At 39.0% G+C, this 19,393-nt stretch overlaps 1 protein-coding gene across 1 annotated transcript in view; it reads left to right on the top strand.

The window, feature by feature from the left end:
- Positions 1 to 19,393, top strand: part of LOC135222856 (zinc finger HIT domain-containing protein 2-like) — a 96,833-nt gene that overhangs the window by 55,959 nt on the left and 21,481 nt on the right. The window contains exons 4-6 of the mRNA XM_064261194.1: positions 6,289 to 6,524; positions 13,180 to 13,389; positions 15,147 to 15,333. Of these exons, the coding sequence (XP_064117264.1) occupies positions 6,289 to 6,524; positions 13,180 to 13,389; positions 15,147 to 15,333 (633 nt within the window). The remainder of the gene's footprint in view (positions 1 to 6,288; positions 6,525 to 13,179; positions 13,390 to 15,146; positions 15,334 to 19,393) is intronic.

Below are 19,393 nucleotides of genomic sequence, written 5' to 3'. Positions count from 1 at the left end.
AATCACGGTGATGTGATAAGTATTCATAACAAGGCTACGTTGATCAAACTCTCAAATCGGCTAACATGGTTGAGGGGGTTTCATAACGATTCTAATTATGAAAACACCGAGATCGACAGTGATTTGTAATGGTCAGAATCTATATAAACTTATAGCCTCTCTGTTGGCCGACCTGATTGCGTCACTGTCCGTTCTGATTTCGTTCCCTGTCCACTGGACGGTGGTTCGAAGGGTATGAAATACACATTTCGGTTGCTATTTAAGCAAGATGCTACCACTAAAATCCAGTAAACAAAAACTGGAAAATAAGAATAAAGTGCCACCATTACACACTCAATGTTTCCATGAGTGTGGCAGAAAAAAGAATGAGGTGGTTGGCCAAGTCGTTACAGTATTGCCATTAGTGGGTGGCACCTTGTACCTACACTGAGCTTTCAAAGACTTCCCAAAAAATTTGGTTTTATTGTAGTGTCTTACCGAACAATTATACAGCCGTGATTTCCACGAGCGGCAGGAGGACTAAATTCAAATTTAACGCGTAGGCGTCGCCAACACTGGTGGTGATGACGTCATCTCCCTCCACTCGCGGGAGAACCAGGTACAACTGCCATGGTGAATCCAATTCTTTTCCTGCCGGCGTCCGGTGAACATCGGTGGTCGGTGCGGTTGGATGACTTTGCTTCGCTTTTTTCTTGTGGATTTGATCTTCGGAATTGGTGAAGTACTCTTTTTTGGCGTTGTTGTTATTTTGCTTATTATTTAGGCGTTGCCATGTCGGATTCTAGTCCGTCGGGAGTTAGGTTTTGCATCTCAGGATGTAAAACTAGATTATCCAAGTTAGAGTATGATTCTCACACTAAATGTGTTAAGTGTAGGGGACAGGTTTGTTCAGCAGATCGAACATGTAACGAGTGTAGTGATTGGACTGATTCTCAATGAAAGTTTTTTTAGTGCATACTCGGAGAAATTAGCTAAAGACAGAATTAGAAAAGCAGCGCTTAGGGAAAGTAGGCTTAGCTCTGCTTCGTCTTGCGATGCATCTGTTCCTTCTGTTTCTCCTCAAATTGTTATGTCTCCTTTAACTACACCTCCTATTCCTCCTACTAATCCCACTTCTCCGGCTTCCCGTGTAGTTTCTTCCGACACCATTGCCAGTCTGGAATCGAGGTTAGATCAGAAATTTTCGGTACTAGCGAATACGGTTTGCAACTTGGTAATTCAGTTAAGACGTTTTGGAGAAAGTAGCTTCAGGTAAGAGTGTAGTTGAGGGTGCGTCTGTCTGTCCTGACACGTCTCCTAGACAAAGGTCACTGTCCAGCTCCCCCGCACCCCCGCTGGGAGAAGACATACCGGAAGTCCAAGGGAGTCGATCGGGATTTGCCCACAGACAGGCGCCTCTCTTGTGAGCCTGTTGCGCCTCAACAGGGCTCGGTTAAGCGTTGGAAAGGTGTTGCGGTTAGACGCCTTTCGAATGATTCAAGCGATTCGTCTCCGGTCGCGCGGCGCTCTTGGCGAGATTCGCCCGTTTCGCGTCCCTTAAAGAGGCGTTCAGGCGCTGATTCTTCGCCTCCTCCAGTCAAGCGGTATAAGGAGCCTGAGAGTAGGGTTTGCTGCCTCGGCCGTTAGCGGCTCGTTCGTCGCCTCAATCGTGCCTTTTTCGGCTCCATCTACTAGTAGAGATTGTGGTTTTAGCGCTGTAGCTAGCAGTTCTAAGGGTGTTTCTTTAGGCGCTTTCTCTGTCTGTTACGCCTGATGCGCCTGTTTCGCCCTCGAATTTCGGCGGCTGCTGAGCGAGGCGCAAGTAGTTTTTCCGCCTCCTGCTGAAACATTTAGGCTCTTCCAAGCCTACGTTAACTGTTTTTGATTCGTCTCTGGCGCCTTTGCGCAAGCAGTTAGAGATGTTAACCAACTGGATGAATGAGTCAAGGGTGGTTCGAAACCTTCAGATCCGGTTGTAGTCCCGTCTACTTCTTCGGCGGTATCGGAGAATGAAGAAGAAGTAGAGGAGGAGGATTCACATCACCTCTCGTGGTTATTCACGTCTCCTTAGATTTCTTCTGGTATCTTATCCAGATTATTTTGAGAAAGCGGCTCCGCGCTCCCCTACTTCGACTTTTTTGATGAGGAGGAAAACTTCAGACCCTCTCCTCCCAAAACTTGTTCTATCTAAAGCGGTTAGACATTCGTTGAAAGAGACGGAGAAATGGATGTCTATGAAAAGAGACTTAGGGAAGGCTCTTTTTGCTTACCCTCCCTCTAAGTGCTTCGTAAGAGGTATAGGTTTTATGTAACTGGGGAAGCTCCTTCTCTGGGAGTTTCTGCCTCCTCCCAGGGAGACTTCTCCAGTTTAATCGACTCCTCTAGAAGATCTGCTTCGCTGCAGCGAAAGTTTTCTTTACAGCGCCTGAGTTGGACCACGTTGTAAAGAACCAATTTAAACTTTTGGAAGTCTTTAGCTTCCTTGATTGGACTATTGGCGCTTTAGCGGCCAAGATCGAAGACTGTCCTTCTCTTTCTCAGGAGTTAGCGGAGGATTGGATTGGTGTTCTGTCCTGTGCGGACAAATCCATTAGGGATGGATGTGATGAGTTAGCTTCGCTCATCGCCTTTGGTACCCTTAAGAAAAGGCAACTTTGGTGCTCCTTTGCTTCTAAAAGGGTTACTTTCCCAACAGAAGTCTGCTCTCCTGTTTGCTCCTTTTGTGAAAGATAACCTCTTTCCAGACGATGTAGTGTTGTCAATTTCGTCTGCGCTAGATAAGAAATCTACTTCGGATTGACTGGCACAGTCTACTAAGAGACCTAAAGCTCCTTTGGAGACTGTTCCTTCGGTTTCTCCTCTGGCCCAAGCGCCTTTTCGAGGGAGAAAACCCAAGCGCTTCTTTCGGCCGAAGTCGAATTTGCGACCTCAGTCTAAGGCCTCGGCCAAGGTTAACAAACCTTCCAACTGAAAGCTCGGTTCTTCATGCTCCAGTGGGAGCCAGGCTGGCGCTGTTTTGGGAGGAATGGGAAAACAGAGGAGCAGAAGCCTGGGTAGTGCAAGTATTCAAGTTCGGCTATCGTATTCCTCTCGTTTCACCTCCCTCGCTCTCACCTGTGCCAATTCCATTCCAGGCATACTCTCCGGGCTCAAGACAAATTTTTGGCGCTAGCCGCAGAAGTGGAAGCGCTTGTTCTCAAAGAAGTGATAGAACAGATAGAAGGGGATTTTCCTCCAGGCTTTTATTTATAATCGCCTTTTTGTAGTTCCCAAGTCATCAGGGGGCTGGGAGGCCGGTTTTTGGATGTGAGCGCCCTGAACTTGCATGTCCAGAAAACAAAATTTCATATGGAGACCACTCGGTCGGTTCTGGAGTCCATCAGACAGGGGATTGGATGGTTTCTCTGGGACATGCAAGACGCTTATTTTCACATTCCGATACATCGCGAATCTCGGAAGTACCTGAGGTTCATGTTCGAAGGCAAGGTGTTTCAGTTTCGGGCGCTTTGCTTCGGACTAGCGACCCGCTCCTCAAGTTTTCACCAGGGTTCTATCCCCGATAGGAAGCTGGCTGCACATATTAGGAGTAAGAATTTCCCTCTATCTGGACGATTGGCTTCTCCGGTCGGAATCAGAGAGTCGGTGCATGAAAGACCTTGGAACAACTCTGGATCTTGCCAGAAAGTTAGGAATTCTGGTCAACAAACAGAAGTCCCAGTTGGTTCCATCTCAGAGCATCCTTTATTTGGGGATGACTGAATGCTCAAGTTTTTTCGGCTTTTCTGTCCCCGAAGAGGGTTCAAGGCTGTCTGGAGCAGTTTCAGAGTTCTTGGACAAAAAAGGTAAAGTTCTGCCAATCAGTGGATGAGGCTCCTGGGCAATTGGACGTCAGTGGAGAATTGTGACGTTGGGAGACTGCACATGGAGACCTCTGGCAGTTTTCCTGAGAGCCTCTTGGTGCAAGGAAGACACAACAGATTCGATTTGTCTTTCCCTGTCACAGATCAAAAAAATTAAAAGGAGGACCTAAGGTGGGGTGGCTCTCTCGAGCAAGGTTGGAAGAAGGGTTAGATTTACGACCCAGGAATCCTCAGGAATTCTCAAAACCCTAACTTTATTGGATTTCATGAAGTTTGCAGCGAAAAGAGATGCGAATATTGACCCTCAAAATATTCTCTTCTTGGAATCTGATAAAAGGGATTCAACTTTGAGACAGTATGATGCTGCTGTCAAAAAGTTAGCAACCTTCCTGAGAGAATCAGATATTAGTATCATGACAATCAATTCAGCTATATCCTTTTTCAGATCTTTATTTGAAAAAGGCTTAGCAGCTAGCACCATTACGACAAACAAGTCAGCCTTGAAAAAGATTTTTCAATTTGGTTTCAACATAGACTTGACAGACTCCTACTTCTCGTCTATTCCCAAGGCTTGTGCTAGACTTAGACCTTCTGTAAGGCCTACGTCAGTATCATGGTTCTTGAATGATGTTCTAAAGCTGGCTTCAGAACTGATAATGACACATGTTCATTTATAATGCTCTTAAGAAAAACTCTATTTTTATTAAGCTTGGCCTCAGGAGCTAGCTAGAATTTCAGAACAGTCGGCATTATCCAGAGACCCGGATCATATTCAATTTCTTCCCACAGGGGAAGTACTACTTTCTCCGGAACGTAGTTTTATAGCAAAGAATGAAGATCCTTTGATGAGGTGGGAACCATGGAAGGTTGTACCCCTTCCACAAGATATATCTCTTTGCCCAGTATCGACCTTACGAGCCTTTCTGTCCAGGACCTCCTCATCCTCATCGGGTCCTCTCTTTAAGAGAGAAAAAGGTGGTACTTTATCTATTAAAGGCATCAGGCAGCAGATCCTGTACTTTATTAAGCAAGCCAATCCTGACTCTTTCCCAAAAGCACATGATGTCAGGGCAGTAGCCACCTCAATTAACTATTTCCAACATATGAATTTCGATGAGTTGAAAAAATATACTGGATGGAAATCGCCGACAGTATTTAAGCGTCATTACTTAAAGTCCTTGGAAGCTCTGAAATTTTCAGCAGTTGCGGCGGGTAACATAGTTTCCCCCGACTCTGCTTAATCTTTAGTAGAAGATCCAGTCCTCCTTTCTACCTGTCTCACCCAACAGTTCGTCTATGCCTGGCATGTTCATCTACGTTTACCTTGGGTCTTAGCTGCTCTTATGGTGATATGGTGGGTGTCCCTTATTTTTTTGCTAGGGGCACTCACAATCGATTGTATATATTGATCTCTGATGTGATCCCCTTATTTTTATGCTAGGGGATACATCTTATTTACAATGGTTACGGGTTTTGTATATTAAGTCATATGCATTCCCTTCATATATTGTTATTATTGAAGTTTGTTCTGTTCAAGTTGTTGTTATAATTGCTTTTGAGTTCTTTGTACATATCTATACACAGATACTGCTTTTAACATATATTCCATGTAAGCCCTGTATATATGTAAAGTTAAGTTAATTTTAAGAAATATTATTAGCTTTAAGTTTAATTTAAGTAATATTTCTAATTTTGTATCATTGTGTATATGTATATTTATTAGCAATTATATTCCTTCTTTTTATGTTATCTTTTATTTGAGACCCTTTTTGTTTAATTGAATTTTCTTTACAATCTTGTGCTATTTCTCTGGTACGATTTCGCGCAGCGACACGAGCTGAGCCCAGAAAAGGGATTTTGACGTAAGGAAAAATCTATTTCTGGGCGATTGGCTCGTGTCGCCAGCGAAATCCCGCCCTACCCATCCCATCGCTCAAGATTGTCTGCTAACTTCAGGATGGCCACCAGAGGCGCAGCAGTCGGCAGCATGGGATGGAGTAGTAGTAGTTGCTGCCCACTCTGTGGGTCGGCTCCCCTCTTGTGGGGATTTTGTAGTGGGAGATTTCTATTGGCAAGCGGCTCGTGGTAGTGGTCTCACTCGCCATAGTGTTCATACCGACACCCTCTTGGAGGGTGAGCGAGTCAGTTGTACTGACCTTTTTCTTTATTTATTTATTCTCTGGTATGTGTTAGTACATTTACCCTAGAAATAATAGATTAAAGGATATTTCGCTGGCGACACGAGCCAATCGCCCAGAAATAGATTTTTCCTTACGTCAAAAATCCCTTATTTATCCAGTACTAATTGACATATACTAGTACTTATGATTTCCTTATGAGAGCTATGACTGAAAATTATATTCTGGTTTATGAAAGGCATTATTTGTTCCAGAACTTGAATTATAATCTTTCATTTGATGACTTTATCTTAATTTGATGACTTTTACAGGTGTTGACCTCGGTGACAGCAATACTGTTTGGAAGCTTCTAAGTGATGAAGAAAGAGAAGAATTTCGTGAACTGGTCAATTCAGGAAACTTTGAAAATTTGATACCAACTTTTGACCCATGGTGGGAACAAGAAGTACCTCTTGTACAGGAAGTCAAGGATCAGAAAAATTCTACTCCAGAGTATTATTCAAACTGTCCCCCTCTGACAGAAGTTCCTGTGTTGAGTGAATTAACAGTAAGTTTCTTTGCTGTTTCAGTTGTTAGTTATTTAACTGGCAAATAATGAATAACTTTGTTGTGAAGCTGTGAGATTGTTTATTATTGATCATGATATAATACTTTATCACATCATAAAAGTATTTTTGCATGCGTGTAGAATCCTTATTGCTACAGTATACCATTTTGATGATAAGAGAATAAAGATGGAAGAATTACTTATCAGTTGGTATCAGTACAGTTTACTCCTTAAACTGGCCATTGAAGGAGGAGAAACCCCCTCCCAAAATGGTGTTGCCAACTTCCTCCTATGTTGCCTCTTCTTGGCAAAAGCCCTCCACTGCTCAGGGATCCGAGAACGACACTCAGAACAATGAATAGTAACATTAAGAACATTAGCTCTGCATCCGTTGCCAAGTTAAATGAGGGTCAGTCTCAACCAAAGCAAGAAAACGAGAGCAATAGTTGTTACCAACACCAGGGCATTTTCTTTGAGGCTTATAATTGGGTGGCTTAGATGAGTTTTGGGTTTGCATTTTCAAAAGCAAAACAAGCACAAACACTCTATAGCACTATTCCACAAAACAAGCAATTAAACCAAAGAAAACACGGGTCAAAAGAGAAGGAAAACACCGGCTTTGGTAGGAAGGGCAACACCACGTCATATGAGTAAGGCGGTAAGGAGGAAATTTAATGTGTCTTGGCATTATGGGTGAGAGAAGGTCTGCTAACGCCTCTTCCCTCATCCCTTTGGCAGAACCCTGTTGCCACCAATTCCTTGTTCGGCAATTTTATATAATTTTTACTGAATTCCAGCTGCCACTAGAAGAATTCATTGTCCATTAAGACTGCAGGGTTAGTAGCTATGAAAAATGCAAATTAATAGAAAATTTGTAGTATTGTGTACAGTCTTTTTAAGGTCACTGGATCCTTTCATGTAATCCTTGTAATTAACATACATCTTGGGAACATAACTGCTGTTTGCTATTGCTGCCTTGCTGTATTCATTGGTAGTGATTATAAGAATGATAATGAAGAGCTTAGAAATCATTTTATACTTACTCCACTGCATTCAAATCATGGCATTATAATCCTTTTTTCTACCAGTGTTTGAGAGTTACACTACTCACAATATTAGAATGACTTCATAGTTCAGTGTTTCTTGAATGAGAATATGCTGTTGTAACAAGCCCCAGTTTATTGTTCTTAACCCTCTTACGCCGATTGGACATATTAAACGTCGACATTAAAAAGTTTTTTTAAAAATTCGCTGAAAAATACTTATACATAGGCCTACCAGGCGAAAACTTTTAAATCACGCGCCTTGGGGGATGCTGGGAGCTCACAGATCAAGGCGTTGTTTTGTTTACAATCGTTACGCAGGCGCACAAGCGCGAATTTCTTTCTTATCGCACTAAAAAGTATCAGTGACACATCTCAGAAATTATTTCGTCACTTTGACATAATTTTTGCACCATTTTAAATTAGCCATTACATGGAGTATTATATATTAAAATGTGCACAATTTCATGTAGAATACAACAAAAAAATACTCATGATTGTAGCTTTTATCAGTTTTGAAATATTTTCATATAAATAACGATAAGTGCCAAAATTTCAACCTTCGGTCAACTTTGACTCTACCAAAATGGTCAAAAAACGCAATTGTAAGCTAAAACTCTTTTATTCTAGTAATATTCAATCATTTACCTTCATTTTGCAACAAATTGGACGTCTCTAGCACAATATTTCGATTTATGGTGAATTTATGAAAAAAAAATTTCTTTTAAGTCCGCGCGGTAACTCTTCGGATAAATTTTTTCGTGCGATTGTCGTAATGTTTGCACCATTTTAAATTTGCCGTTACATAAAGTTTTATGTATGGAAATGTGCGCAATTTCATGCACAATACAACTAAAAACAACCCATGGTTGTAGCTTTTATGAGTTTTGAAATATTTTCATATAAATAACGATAAGTGCCAAAATTTCAAACTTCGGTCAACTTTGACTCTACCGAAATGGCCGAAAAACGCAATTGTAAGCTAAAACTCTTATATTCTAGTAATATTCAATCATTTACCTTCATTTTGCAACACATTGGAAGTCTCTAGCACAATATTTTGATTTATGGTGAATTTATATAAAAAAAAAAAATTTTCCTGTCGTCCGCGCGGTAACTCTTCCGAAAAAAATCTGAATTTTTTCGTGCGATTGTCGTAATGTTTGCACCATTTTAAATTAGCCGTTACATAAAGTTTTATATATGAAAATGTGCGCAATGTTATGTAGAATACAACAAAAAATGATTGAAGGTTGTAGCTTTTCTCATTTTCGAAATATTTGCATATAAATCACGATAAAAAGAAAAAAACCACGTTCGGTCAACTTTGACTCTACCGAAATAGTCGAAAAATGCAAATGTAAGCTAAAACTCTTACAGGCTAGTAATATTCAGTCATTTATCTTCATTTTGAAATAAATTCAAAGTCTCTAGCACAATATTTAGATTTATGGTGAATTTAAAAAAAAAAACTTTCCTTCCCTCCGCACGCGGATTCTCTGCCGCAAATCTCTGAAATGCGTACATCGCATTCTCGTTATATTTGCTCCGTTTCATATTAGGTGTTTCACAGAGTTTTATAAATGAAAATGTGCACAATTTTATGTAGAATACAACAAAAAATAATTGAAGGTTGTAGCTTTTCTCATTTTCGAAATATTTGCATATAAAAAAATATATAAAAAAAAATAGACATTCGGTCAACTTTAACTCGTCCGAAATGGTCGAAAACTGCATTTGTAAGCTAAATCTCTTACAGTATAGTAATATTCAATCATTTATATTCATTTTGAAACAAATTGGAAGTCTCTAGAACAATATTTAAATTTATGGTGAATTTAAAAAAAAAAAAATTTTTACGTCCGGGCGTTACGAATTCATGCATCATTTCGTGATAATATTTTCTCTGTGCTGCTTTGGTCGTTTTACAATGTGTTATATACCAAAATGATCGCAATTTAGTGTACAAAACAACGAAAAAAATTAACTCGTTAGCTTTAACCGTTTTGCTCACAGCGCGATTTGAATACAACTATATATATGAAATTTTTTTTTGTGCTATCATATATCGCATTATTTATATATGATCATGATTTTTTTTTTCATTTCTGATGGTTGCATACTAAACTTCAGTCAGTGACATAAAAGGAGCCAAAAATGAACTCTTAATCTTGAAAACTAAGCGCGCTGTGATTTTTTGAAAAAAATATTTTTTCCGCTTCGGCGCTCACTCCGAGACCCCCTCGGCATACGGGAGACGATTTTTATCATACCCCTTCGGCGTAAGAGGGTTAAGTGGCTTCATTTTTAATCTGTTGTGCACGTAGGCAGTAGATTTGCATTTGCCATGGCTGACACTCAGTTCTCAGTTAGGATGTTATGACATGTAAGTTATTCCCAGTATAATTTGTTTCTTTTAAAATGTTAATGACTGTTTGCCTCTAAGCTGTTTTATCCATGCTTAATTTTTCTTAAGTTTTATTGACTGATGCATTTGTGCATCAATATTGCAATTTGTGCCTGGGGAAGTAAGAACATTGCCTTTTCAGTAGGAATAGTCTTCAGTGCAAGTTAGAATCAGTCATTAAAACTTGGTAACAAGGTAGCTTACTGTTGGGTAAGATGGGGGAATATCCCTACTCACTGCCATCATCAAGCACTTTCTGCGCTGCCATCCTGGTGTTTTTTTTAATGCTTTGTTTATTTTACCATTTTTAAATGGGGGAAAGATATGACTTGAGTGTGTGGCTTTTCATGTCCTCCATTTAGATGGATCCCAATCTGCAGTTACCATAGGAAGGATTCAGTAGGAGGATGCTAGAAATGTTCGCCTGCCTCCCCCTTCTCCCCAACCCAAACCTCCCCTTGCTCCTTGTACTAGTGACTTCTCTAAAAATTGGAAGTTCAAGAGAGATCAAATGTGACTTACATAACAAATGGCATGATCAGATGCTTGAAGTCACTAAACAAGTACTGTCTTTCACAAAGTCAGTAAAACCACAGCAACTACCTAGGTAAGTACAATTCTGGCCTTCTAAGTAGGGGTCATAATTATACATGCTTGAAATAGGAAGTGGGCCAATGATTGAGACCAAAATTATCAAGGAGTCTATGACCACCTCGACTACCTCTGTCAAAGAGTAATAGGTGTCTGGAATGGGGTATAGTAGTGTTTTATAGGAATCTGGTTACAGACAGGATAGTATTTTATATAAATCAGGTTACAGGTACCAAATGCCAACTTGACAATGACCTGTTGTGTAAACTTGTTATCAGAAGAGCTTGGGAGTCTGTTGTGAATAACAATTTTGGATTTAAAAGTGATGGACTAAGTTTTTGTATGAACACATGAGAAAATTCTAAGATACAGTCATACCCCTACATACAAAAGTCCCTACATACAAAAAAATCCAGGTTACAAAGGCAAAGATGAAGATTATTTTGTTTCTGTGTACAAAAATAATTCAGGTTGCGAAAGGGTAAAGTCCGAGATTCGCCCGGGCCGCCGAGAACAATTTTAAAACTCGTGCCCTGCCAACTCAGTAGACTCGCCACCATCCTCCCGCTCTCCCATTGGTTCCTGATGCTAGTCACCGCCGTGAGATCCTGTTCTCCTATTGGTCAGCATCCATCCCATCATGCCTCTATGTAAAGATGTTCCTTGACCTTTTTTTGTGGCAGCGTTATTGTAAACACCTGGAATTCGTTCTTTCACATAGATTTAATTTGTTAACGTAAATTCGTTTTAGTGATTTCATTTTCGATGTGCTGTAAGTTACTTTATCGTGTTGTGTGTGAACTTAATTACTTAATTACTTACATTATTGGCCATGAGTCCCAAGAATGTTGCTGAAGTTCATGGAAAGAAGAGGATGCTTTCAATGGAGACAAAGATGGAGGTAATCAAGAAGTGTTAATGTTTTCTGCCATTTGTTAATGTGTTTCGTAAAGTTAAGTGTTCTTCATGTTTTCTGCCATTTATCCCCTCCCCTGTAGCCACTTTCGGACATCGCCTCACTCGAAAGGTAAGGTTCCACATTTTACTACTTGCGTACGTACATGTGTGTACCGTATTTCTTGTACCCTGTACACTAACACTTTATTTACAGGTACAGTCATGGTTAGGTTAGGTATTGACTGGTCCAAATTGTTGTATTTCATTGTTTATTGGTCAATTTAGCTTTATTGTAAAATTTACTGTGGTGTTTTTGTAGAGCTTGCAACGAATTAGGCAATTTACACGTAAAACGTAGTTCGAGGTACGAAAAAATCAGGTTACGAAGGCCACTTCGGAACGGATTTATTTCGTAACCTGAGGCACTACTGTATTGATTTTAGTGCATTTTTAAAAATTTAATCCTTCCATTTACATATATCAGTGGCCTACATGTTTAATAAAGAACTGAAATTTTATGTCAGTGTTTAATAAAGAACTGAGATTTTATGTCAAGAAGAGACTCCATATGTAGAGGTGTTTAAACAGTCTCCCATAAGCTGCCTTGGTTGTTTGTAACTTAATTTGTTACGGTTACACCCTAAACTTACACGAGGTTAGGTTCCAGACCCCCTCGCACAAGGTGAATTTCTTGTAAGTTTGACACGGTCTTTAAAAATGCCAGTAAATACTTATTTTTAGAACACCAGATATGACCTTAATCATACTCCCTAAATATTAAACTAACTTTCACATGAAATTAAAGTTACTTTAATTTTATTTAAAAGTTAGCTTTATACATTACCCTTAAAGAATAAATAAATGGTAAAAATATAGGCAAGTGTGAAGATTGCATTCTACTATTTCTCTCTACTTTCCCCCTTCCGACCAATCCATTTTTAGAAGTATTCTCAACCTCGTTTTTAAGAACTTTAGAACTTTACTCTGTCATTTTTTTATGTGGACTAATTGTCATACACAAGTTTTTCACAGACTTGCGAACATTTGTGAATCCTCGAAAACCCTGCAAAAGTGTTTATTTTAAATCTTTTATGTAATTTATAAGCTTTTATGTATGAATTAAGTTCTAACATTAAATAATGAAAATAATAATTCTCTATCAGTCTCTCTCTCATTTGTAATTAGTCTGTAGATAATTTTCAATTGATCTAATTTTACCTTTTCCATCTAAAACTGTAAATGGGCCATTCTATTACATTCTCTTAGTTAAGTGGCTGTGTTGTAGAATGGCCCATTTACAGTTCTAGACGGAAAAGTTAAAATTAAATCAATTGAAAATTATCTACACACTAACTACGAATGAGAGAGAGAGAGAGGATAGAGAATTATTATTTTTATTATTTAATGTTAGAATTTAATTTACACATAAAAGCTTGAAAACTAATAAATTACATAAAAAATTTAAAGTAAACACTTTTGCAGGGTTTCTTGAGGATTCACAAATGTTCGTGTGTGTGTGAAAAACTTGTGTATGACAATTAGTTAAGTTCCAATGAAGAGTTCATGTATCTGTGAATTCGTGCAACTCAAATCGTGCAATTTTGTAGCATTACTGTACTTCGCACTTATTTCTTAAGTGGTGTATGAGACAGTAAGAAAAGTGACATGTTTGTACAATAAGTTTTGAAGAAAATATTAACAAGCTTATTTTTTTCAGAAAACTCCACCATCCTCCTGCATTCCATTTAATATTTTGAATGTCCTAACATCTTATGCATGGATGGTTCGGCTGTTCAATGGAGATCATGAGGAGAGCAGTCTTGATGCAACAGAGGCATTACTGACTCTTTCAACTGTCTTATCAACCAATGCAAATTTTGAAGAGGCAGTCATTGCTGTTGAAAGCCCCAGGATGGAGGCTCAACATGTAAGTAGATTTTTTTTTTTTTTTTTTTATCTGGATGTTTTTGTGTTACCCATACAATGCAGAAGAAGTGGCTATGAGCTCATGCACCATCATATGCTTACATACGACAGTCTAAACAAAAAAAAAATTAACTGTAACTTAAAGTTACACACTTAGCTGAATAAATAAGCATAGAACAAACTTGTTGAGCTCCAGTTTGTTTACTGACCAGAAAAGGAATGGCTTCATGGTCTGTGTTGGACCATGAAGCCATTCTTTTTCTGGTCAGTAAACAAACTGGAACTCATCAAGTTTGTTCTATGCTTATGTACTCAGCTAAGTGTGTAACTTTAAGTTACAGTTATAATTTTTTTAGTTTAGATTGTAGAACAATGATTTCATTGTGCATTAGGCTAGCTCCGAGAATTTCATTCTTTGGTTTTAATTTCATTACTGAGGTTCATAGAAACATTTAAGTTGAGAGCTAAGTGTATAATTTTAAGTTCCAGTTAAAGATTTTGTAATTTAGACTAGATTTTATTGTCAATTTCTTTGTAAAGCTTCTTGAGGACGAGACGACGACTACGCTATCGAGCAACAGGTTTTGACAGAGGAAAAACCTATTTTTAGTAGTTACTGTTGAGTCCTCAAAACCCTCCCACTTCCCTGACAAAAAGACTTAGGATTTGGGTAAGGGATCACCCTGCGTTGACCAACAGAAAGGAATGGCTTCATGGTCCGTGTGTTTTATGTAAGCATTATGACACTACCTAGCCACAAGACCAGCTAAAAGAGAATTTGTTGACATTAGTCTGGTCACCATGGAGCTGTGGTTAGACCATGGAGGGGTAACTCCTTGAGGACTCAACAGCAACCACCAAAGATAGGTTTTTCTTATGTCAAAACCTGTTTTTTCATGTTTCCATTTTAATCCATTTGATTAAATGTGATATGTGTGTTTATGTTAGAAGCTATTATTATTGTTATTATTTTGGATGTTTGACTTAGAAAGATTATTTTTCTTTGATTTTGCTTAATGTGTTTACTTATTACTTATAGAGTAATAAAATCTTGCTTCTGGAGTCAGTTTTCTAGTTTCTTTGCAGTGGGCCAAGATACTTGTTATTTTAGTGAACAATGAAAATAGAGCAAGATGAAGCTAAAGAAGTTGAAAAGTTAAGGACAGAGATCAAAGGGGATAGAGAAGAAAAGTAAAAAACTGAAATAACATCACTGCAGGTGGGGGATGAAGTAATATTACAAAGAATCTTTTACTATACAGATTAAATTGGGCTATAAGGTACACTCTAAGATTGTAGGTGTCACCTTACATTTAGTTTATTACTGCTGTCAGATACCAGTGATGTACTTACATCAATCAGCCATTTGGATTCTGATAATATAAAATTGGGATATCTTTATGAAAATAAAGGAAAAATTTTCTCAAGTATTTATGTACACTATCTTATTTATGATGTACACAGCTTGCCTGGCAGACATCACAAAAACAAATATTCTGTATTAAGAAATAACTATTAAAATCATTACAAGTGAACCATCAAAAAGCAATTCTTGCCTTGGTAAATATTAGGTGCTTGTCACACAGACAGAATTGGGGAGTTCTTGAAGGTACTACTTCCATGTCTCTTCAATTAAATCCTAGGACAAATTCTGTTTAAGGTAAGTTTTACACAATATTCAATATTGATATTTGTGGATGAGAGAGCATATTCAGAATCATTGTAGTTTTCTTATAGTTTATCTGTTCAAAATTTCAGCATTCTTGGTTGATGGAAAGTGAAGAATTTGCTGTTACTGTGAAAAATGATGTAAAAAAGATTCTGCAGGGACCGTGCAAGAGTGACCAGATGTTTTACATAAATGCTGCATTCTCAGATATACACGCAGTTTTGAATACATCTAAAGCTAGTCTGTCTAAGAAGAAGAAATCAACCGATGGTGCAAGTAAGCTAATTATTCCTGCCTTTTTTTTATATTTTAAGTATGGAAATTTATGTAGACTCCTTTATAGTTAAAGAATGTAAGAATGTAAGATTTGCATAACCTAAACTTTCATCTTAATGAAATCACTGTCTGGTGATAAATATCAAAATGCCATTAAGATGGATAATTACTAATGTTACAAGCTTGCAATTTCATCTTCTTTCATTATTTATCTTTAATCTTTGTTCACCCCAGATTTGGGGCTTGATGTGTTTAAAATAAGTTAAGCAAAACCACAGAACTAAATTTTTAGGCTGCTGTGGCTCACATGTGAGGATTTGTTCCGAATGGAGACATACGGAGTGGAACAAAGTAAATTCAATAAGTTTGACTGCTAAGTGGGAAAAGTAAGTCAGAAAGCAAAGCAGATGGAACTAGAGGAATGCTGCATAATACTTTTAGTATGCTTTTGACTTGAGTCATGGAAGGCACACTATAAGCAGTACGTCCTTTTGGTGAATCCATTGGGTTAGACCCATCAGAAAAGCGCAGTTTGAATCTAATGGTCGTTATTGAGAATGCTTTTAAGTTTACACTGATGTGCTTATGTATAGGGACTGGGTCATATGATTGGTAGTTACAAACCTTATGACCCTTAACGTAATTACTGCATCAGCTTTGCACAAGTGATTCAAAGATTTCGTTGTCAAGTACTGTTCAAGTTTAGGTCAGATCTTGATGATATATGATTTATGGTTTAATAAGAAAAGGTCATATATCTAAATTGTTTCCTCTAAATTGGTTTGTTTAAAGATACATTAATTCTGTTTATGTGGCTCATGTATATGGTATTTCCTTTGGATATACCTAAGCTTGAGCCCTTAGTTGTTACTGGTATGATTATACTGTACAGTGTATTATAACTACATACTCATCTTTTTGCAGTTAATGGTTCTTGCCGAGGGCACTCATTCCATTTTAAACATAGCCCATTTGTTGTGTTACGTGTTCAATCTTGTATGAATTATCAGATATGGTCCTGATAACTTTACCAACATATTTATCTTACAGTTGGTGGCCTCTGATATCCTTGAGTGACAGTAAAACTTTTTTTGTTAACTTTTTAAACTTTGTGGGCTCTTACATACATGCAGTTTGCCATGTTCAGCTATAAATTATGGTTTAATTAAACCCTCAAGTTGAAATGTTTAACTCTGTCTGGGTATAAGTTAAATATATCTCATTCAAGAAATTACAGCTTCAAAAAGTTTATACGTACTTTAATTTTATAGTCTGAAAATTTGGGAATTCTACAGAAATTTTGTCAATGTGTTTTGTCCAATACTTTTATTCACTTTTAATATAAATTGAAGAGTTCACCTCAAATATATTGTTGGTAATGTATGTTCTCCAAACACAGGAATTGGGTCTTGAAGGATAGCCACCAAGTTTCTGTGTTACATGGGTATGCCCAATTCTCACACAGAATAATACCTTTTATAATTGACATCCTTTTCTGTAAATAACTGTTATAATCTCATTTTTTTTAAAGTAACTTACCAAGTACGTAATTACATCCGACGAAGGTATAAGTAGCAGCTATTCTGAAATTTGGATTTCGTTGTTTACCGATTGTTTGCAGTATGTACTTTTGGTGAAGTACTCTGATTCTTTTTCATAGCCATTCAGCATTTGTTAGATAGTTGGGCTTTGTTAACAGTACTTTGGACCAGGTTAGGGGTTTTAGGCTGTTCTTTGAATTTTTCATCTAGCGATGTCTGACTCGAGTATGCTGAGTATTCGTCATTGCAGCAAAGCCTGCAATACATGTTAACTTCAAGTACGATTCCCATTCTGCATGTACTAGATGTAACGGTCAAGTTTGCTCTCATGATTTAACTTGTAATGAGTGTGTAGGCTGGGATGAAAGGCAATGGAAGGATTTGTCTTCTTACCTTTCAAAGTTAGAGAAAAATAGGAAGCATAAGGCTACTGCTAGGTATGAAAGGTCATGAGCTAGCCAGGAATCTTCTAGATTTTTATCTGGAATTCCTGTTATTTCTGTTGTCCCGTAAACCCAGTCTTGTCTTCTTTTCCACCTAATCCTGTTCCCAGCTCCCATGCTTCCGAACCCAGGGCCATTGCTAGTCTTCAAGTGAAGTTTGAACCTAGTAAATTTAAGCTATTGGCTAACTCCATGGCTCAGTTAGAGGAGTCAGTATGCATTCTTCTCCAAAGAGAAAAAGGTGAAATGTTAGTGGAGGAGATGGCTGTCCGTCCCTCTGATTCTCCTAGGCGAAGGTCCCTGACACACTCCCCCACACCTGGGAGAAATCATACTGGAGGCCCAAGGGAGGTCAGTGGGGTCTGCCCATGGGTGGTCACCCCCTCAGTCGCACCTTTTGGGGTTTCTCAGGTGGCAAAGGCCAGCCATTGGAAAAATGTCTTGGACAGTGGTCATCATCTTTCTTCAAGCTCGGATGCATCGAGTCTTGAGAAACGGAGCCAATAGCACTTTAGTGACAATTCCAGATCACTGAAAAGGTCTGTAGTGGATGTTTCTTGTACCACTCAGGTTCTGCCTAAGAAGGTAAAGGATGCTAAACCTTCTTGTAGTTTTGGCACCAGTGTCGTCTTCAGCTCTTCAAGCTGTACCTGATCCTGTTTCTGTGAAATCTCACACCCTGGGTCGATTTAGTGTACAAGACAGTGCAGGTGTTTTCGAGAGCCCAGTTCCAACTAGAGCTTTAGCTTCCAAGCACTCAGGGTCACCAGGGCGCATTTTTTCTCATGTTGCGGCTCCTGTGTGTGCAGTTTCTGTTAGCCACACTTCTGTTTCTGAGCATATAGCGACTCCGGATCTTTCGATGACGCATGAATGCCCATTTGCACATGAACAGAGCTCCCTTTCTCGTCTGAGCACCCATCAGCACCAGTGGTCTCTTGCACCTGATCTCCATGGAGCACCAGTTTTGCCCACTTCTCCTCATATTTCGACTCTCCTTCTGCTGGCGCGGTCGATCCTCATCTCTTCCTGTGTCTTCTGCTAAAGAAGAAGAACTTGTTGTAAAGGATTTTAAACCTCCTGACTGCTTATGGGGCACTTCTGCTTTTTTTTCCTGAAAATTTGCCCTAACTTTTTCAAGCCAGCTGCTCCTGCTTCTCCTGCTTCTACCATCCAGATGAGCAACGTTGCTTCAGTCTTCTAAGCTCCCTTGTTTAGTGCTTTCTACTTCAGCCAGGAAAGCCATGGGTGAGGTCAAAAGTTGGCTTGCAGAAAAGAGGGTACAAGGGAAGGCTGTTTTCTCTATCCCTCCCTTTTGTGGTCCCTAAGTCATCAGGCAGATGGAAGCCAGCACTAGACGAAAGTGCACTGAATGTCTTCATATTTGAAGACAAAGTTCAAAATGGAGACAAGTTAGTTGATTATTGCTTTCATCCGCAAAGGGGACTGGATGGTCTCCATAGACATGCAAGACACGTTATTTCCATGTCCCCATACATCCGGACTCAAGAAAGTACATGAGATATGTCTTTAAAGATCAAGTTTTTCAGTTTCAGGCCCTTTGCTTCAAATTGACAATTGCACCACAAGTTTTTGCTCGCGTACTTGCTCCTCTAGCGAATTGGCTCCATCTGAAGGGGGTCAACATAGCCCGTTATCTGGATGACTGGCTCCTTTGCTCTCCGATGGAGTTAAGCTGCATAGGAGACCTACAGAAGACCTAGATGTTAGCTCAAGAGCTTGGTCTTCTAATTAATTTCCAAAATCCCAAACTAGTCTCGACTCAACAGATAGCGTATTTGGGAATGACACTAGACTCTTCATTTTCAGGCTTTTGCCTCCCCAAAGAGAGTAGTAATGCTTTCACACAGTGGACAAATTCCTCTCTCTGACTCTCGCCCAAAGTTTTCTGCCAGGGATTGGATGAGGCTCCTTGGAGCTTTGTCCTTCATTGAACAGTTTCTTTTGCTGGGGACTCCACTTGAGGATCCTACAGTTTTACCTTTGGTCCCAGTGGAACAGAAAAAAGTGTACTCGGACGACTTTGTGTTACCGATTTCGCAAAAAGTCAAAGAA

This window comes from Macrobrachium nipponense, chromosome 8 (assembly GCF_015104395.2).
Source record: "Macrobrachium nipponense isolate FS-2020 chromosome 8, ASM1510439v2, whole genome shotgun sequence".
Classification (NCBI taxonomy): Eukaryota; Metazoa; Arthropoda; class Malacostraca; order Decapoda; family Palaemonidae; genus Macrobrachium; species Macrobrachium nipponense.
Note: the sequence above shows the minus strand (reverse complement) of the source record. Positions and strands in the feature narration are given on the sequence as shown.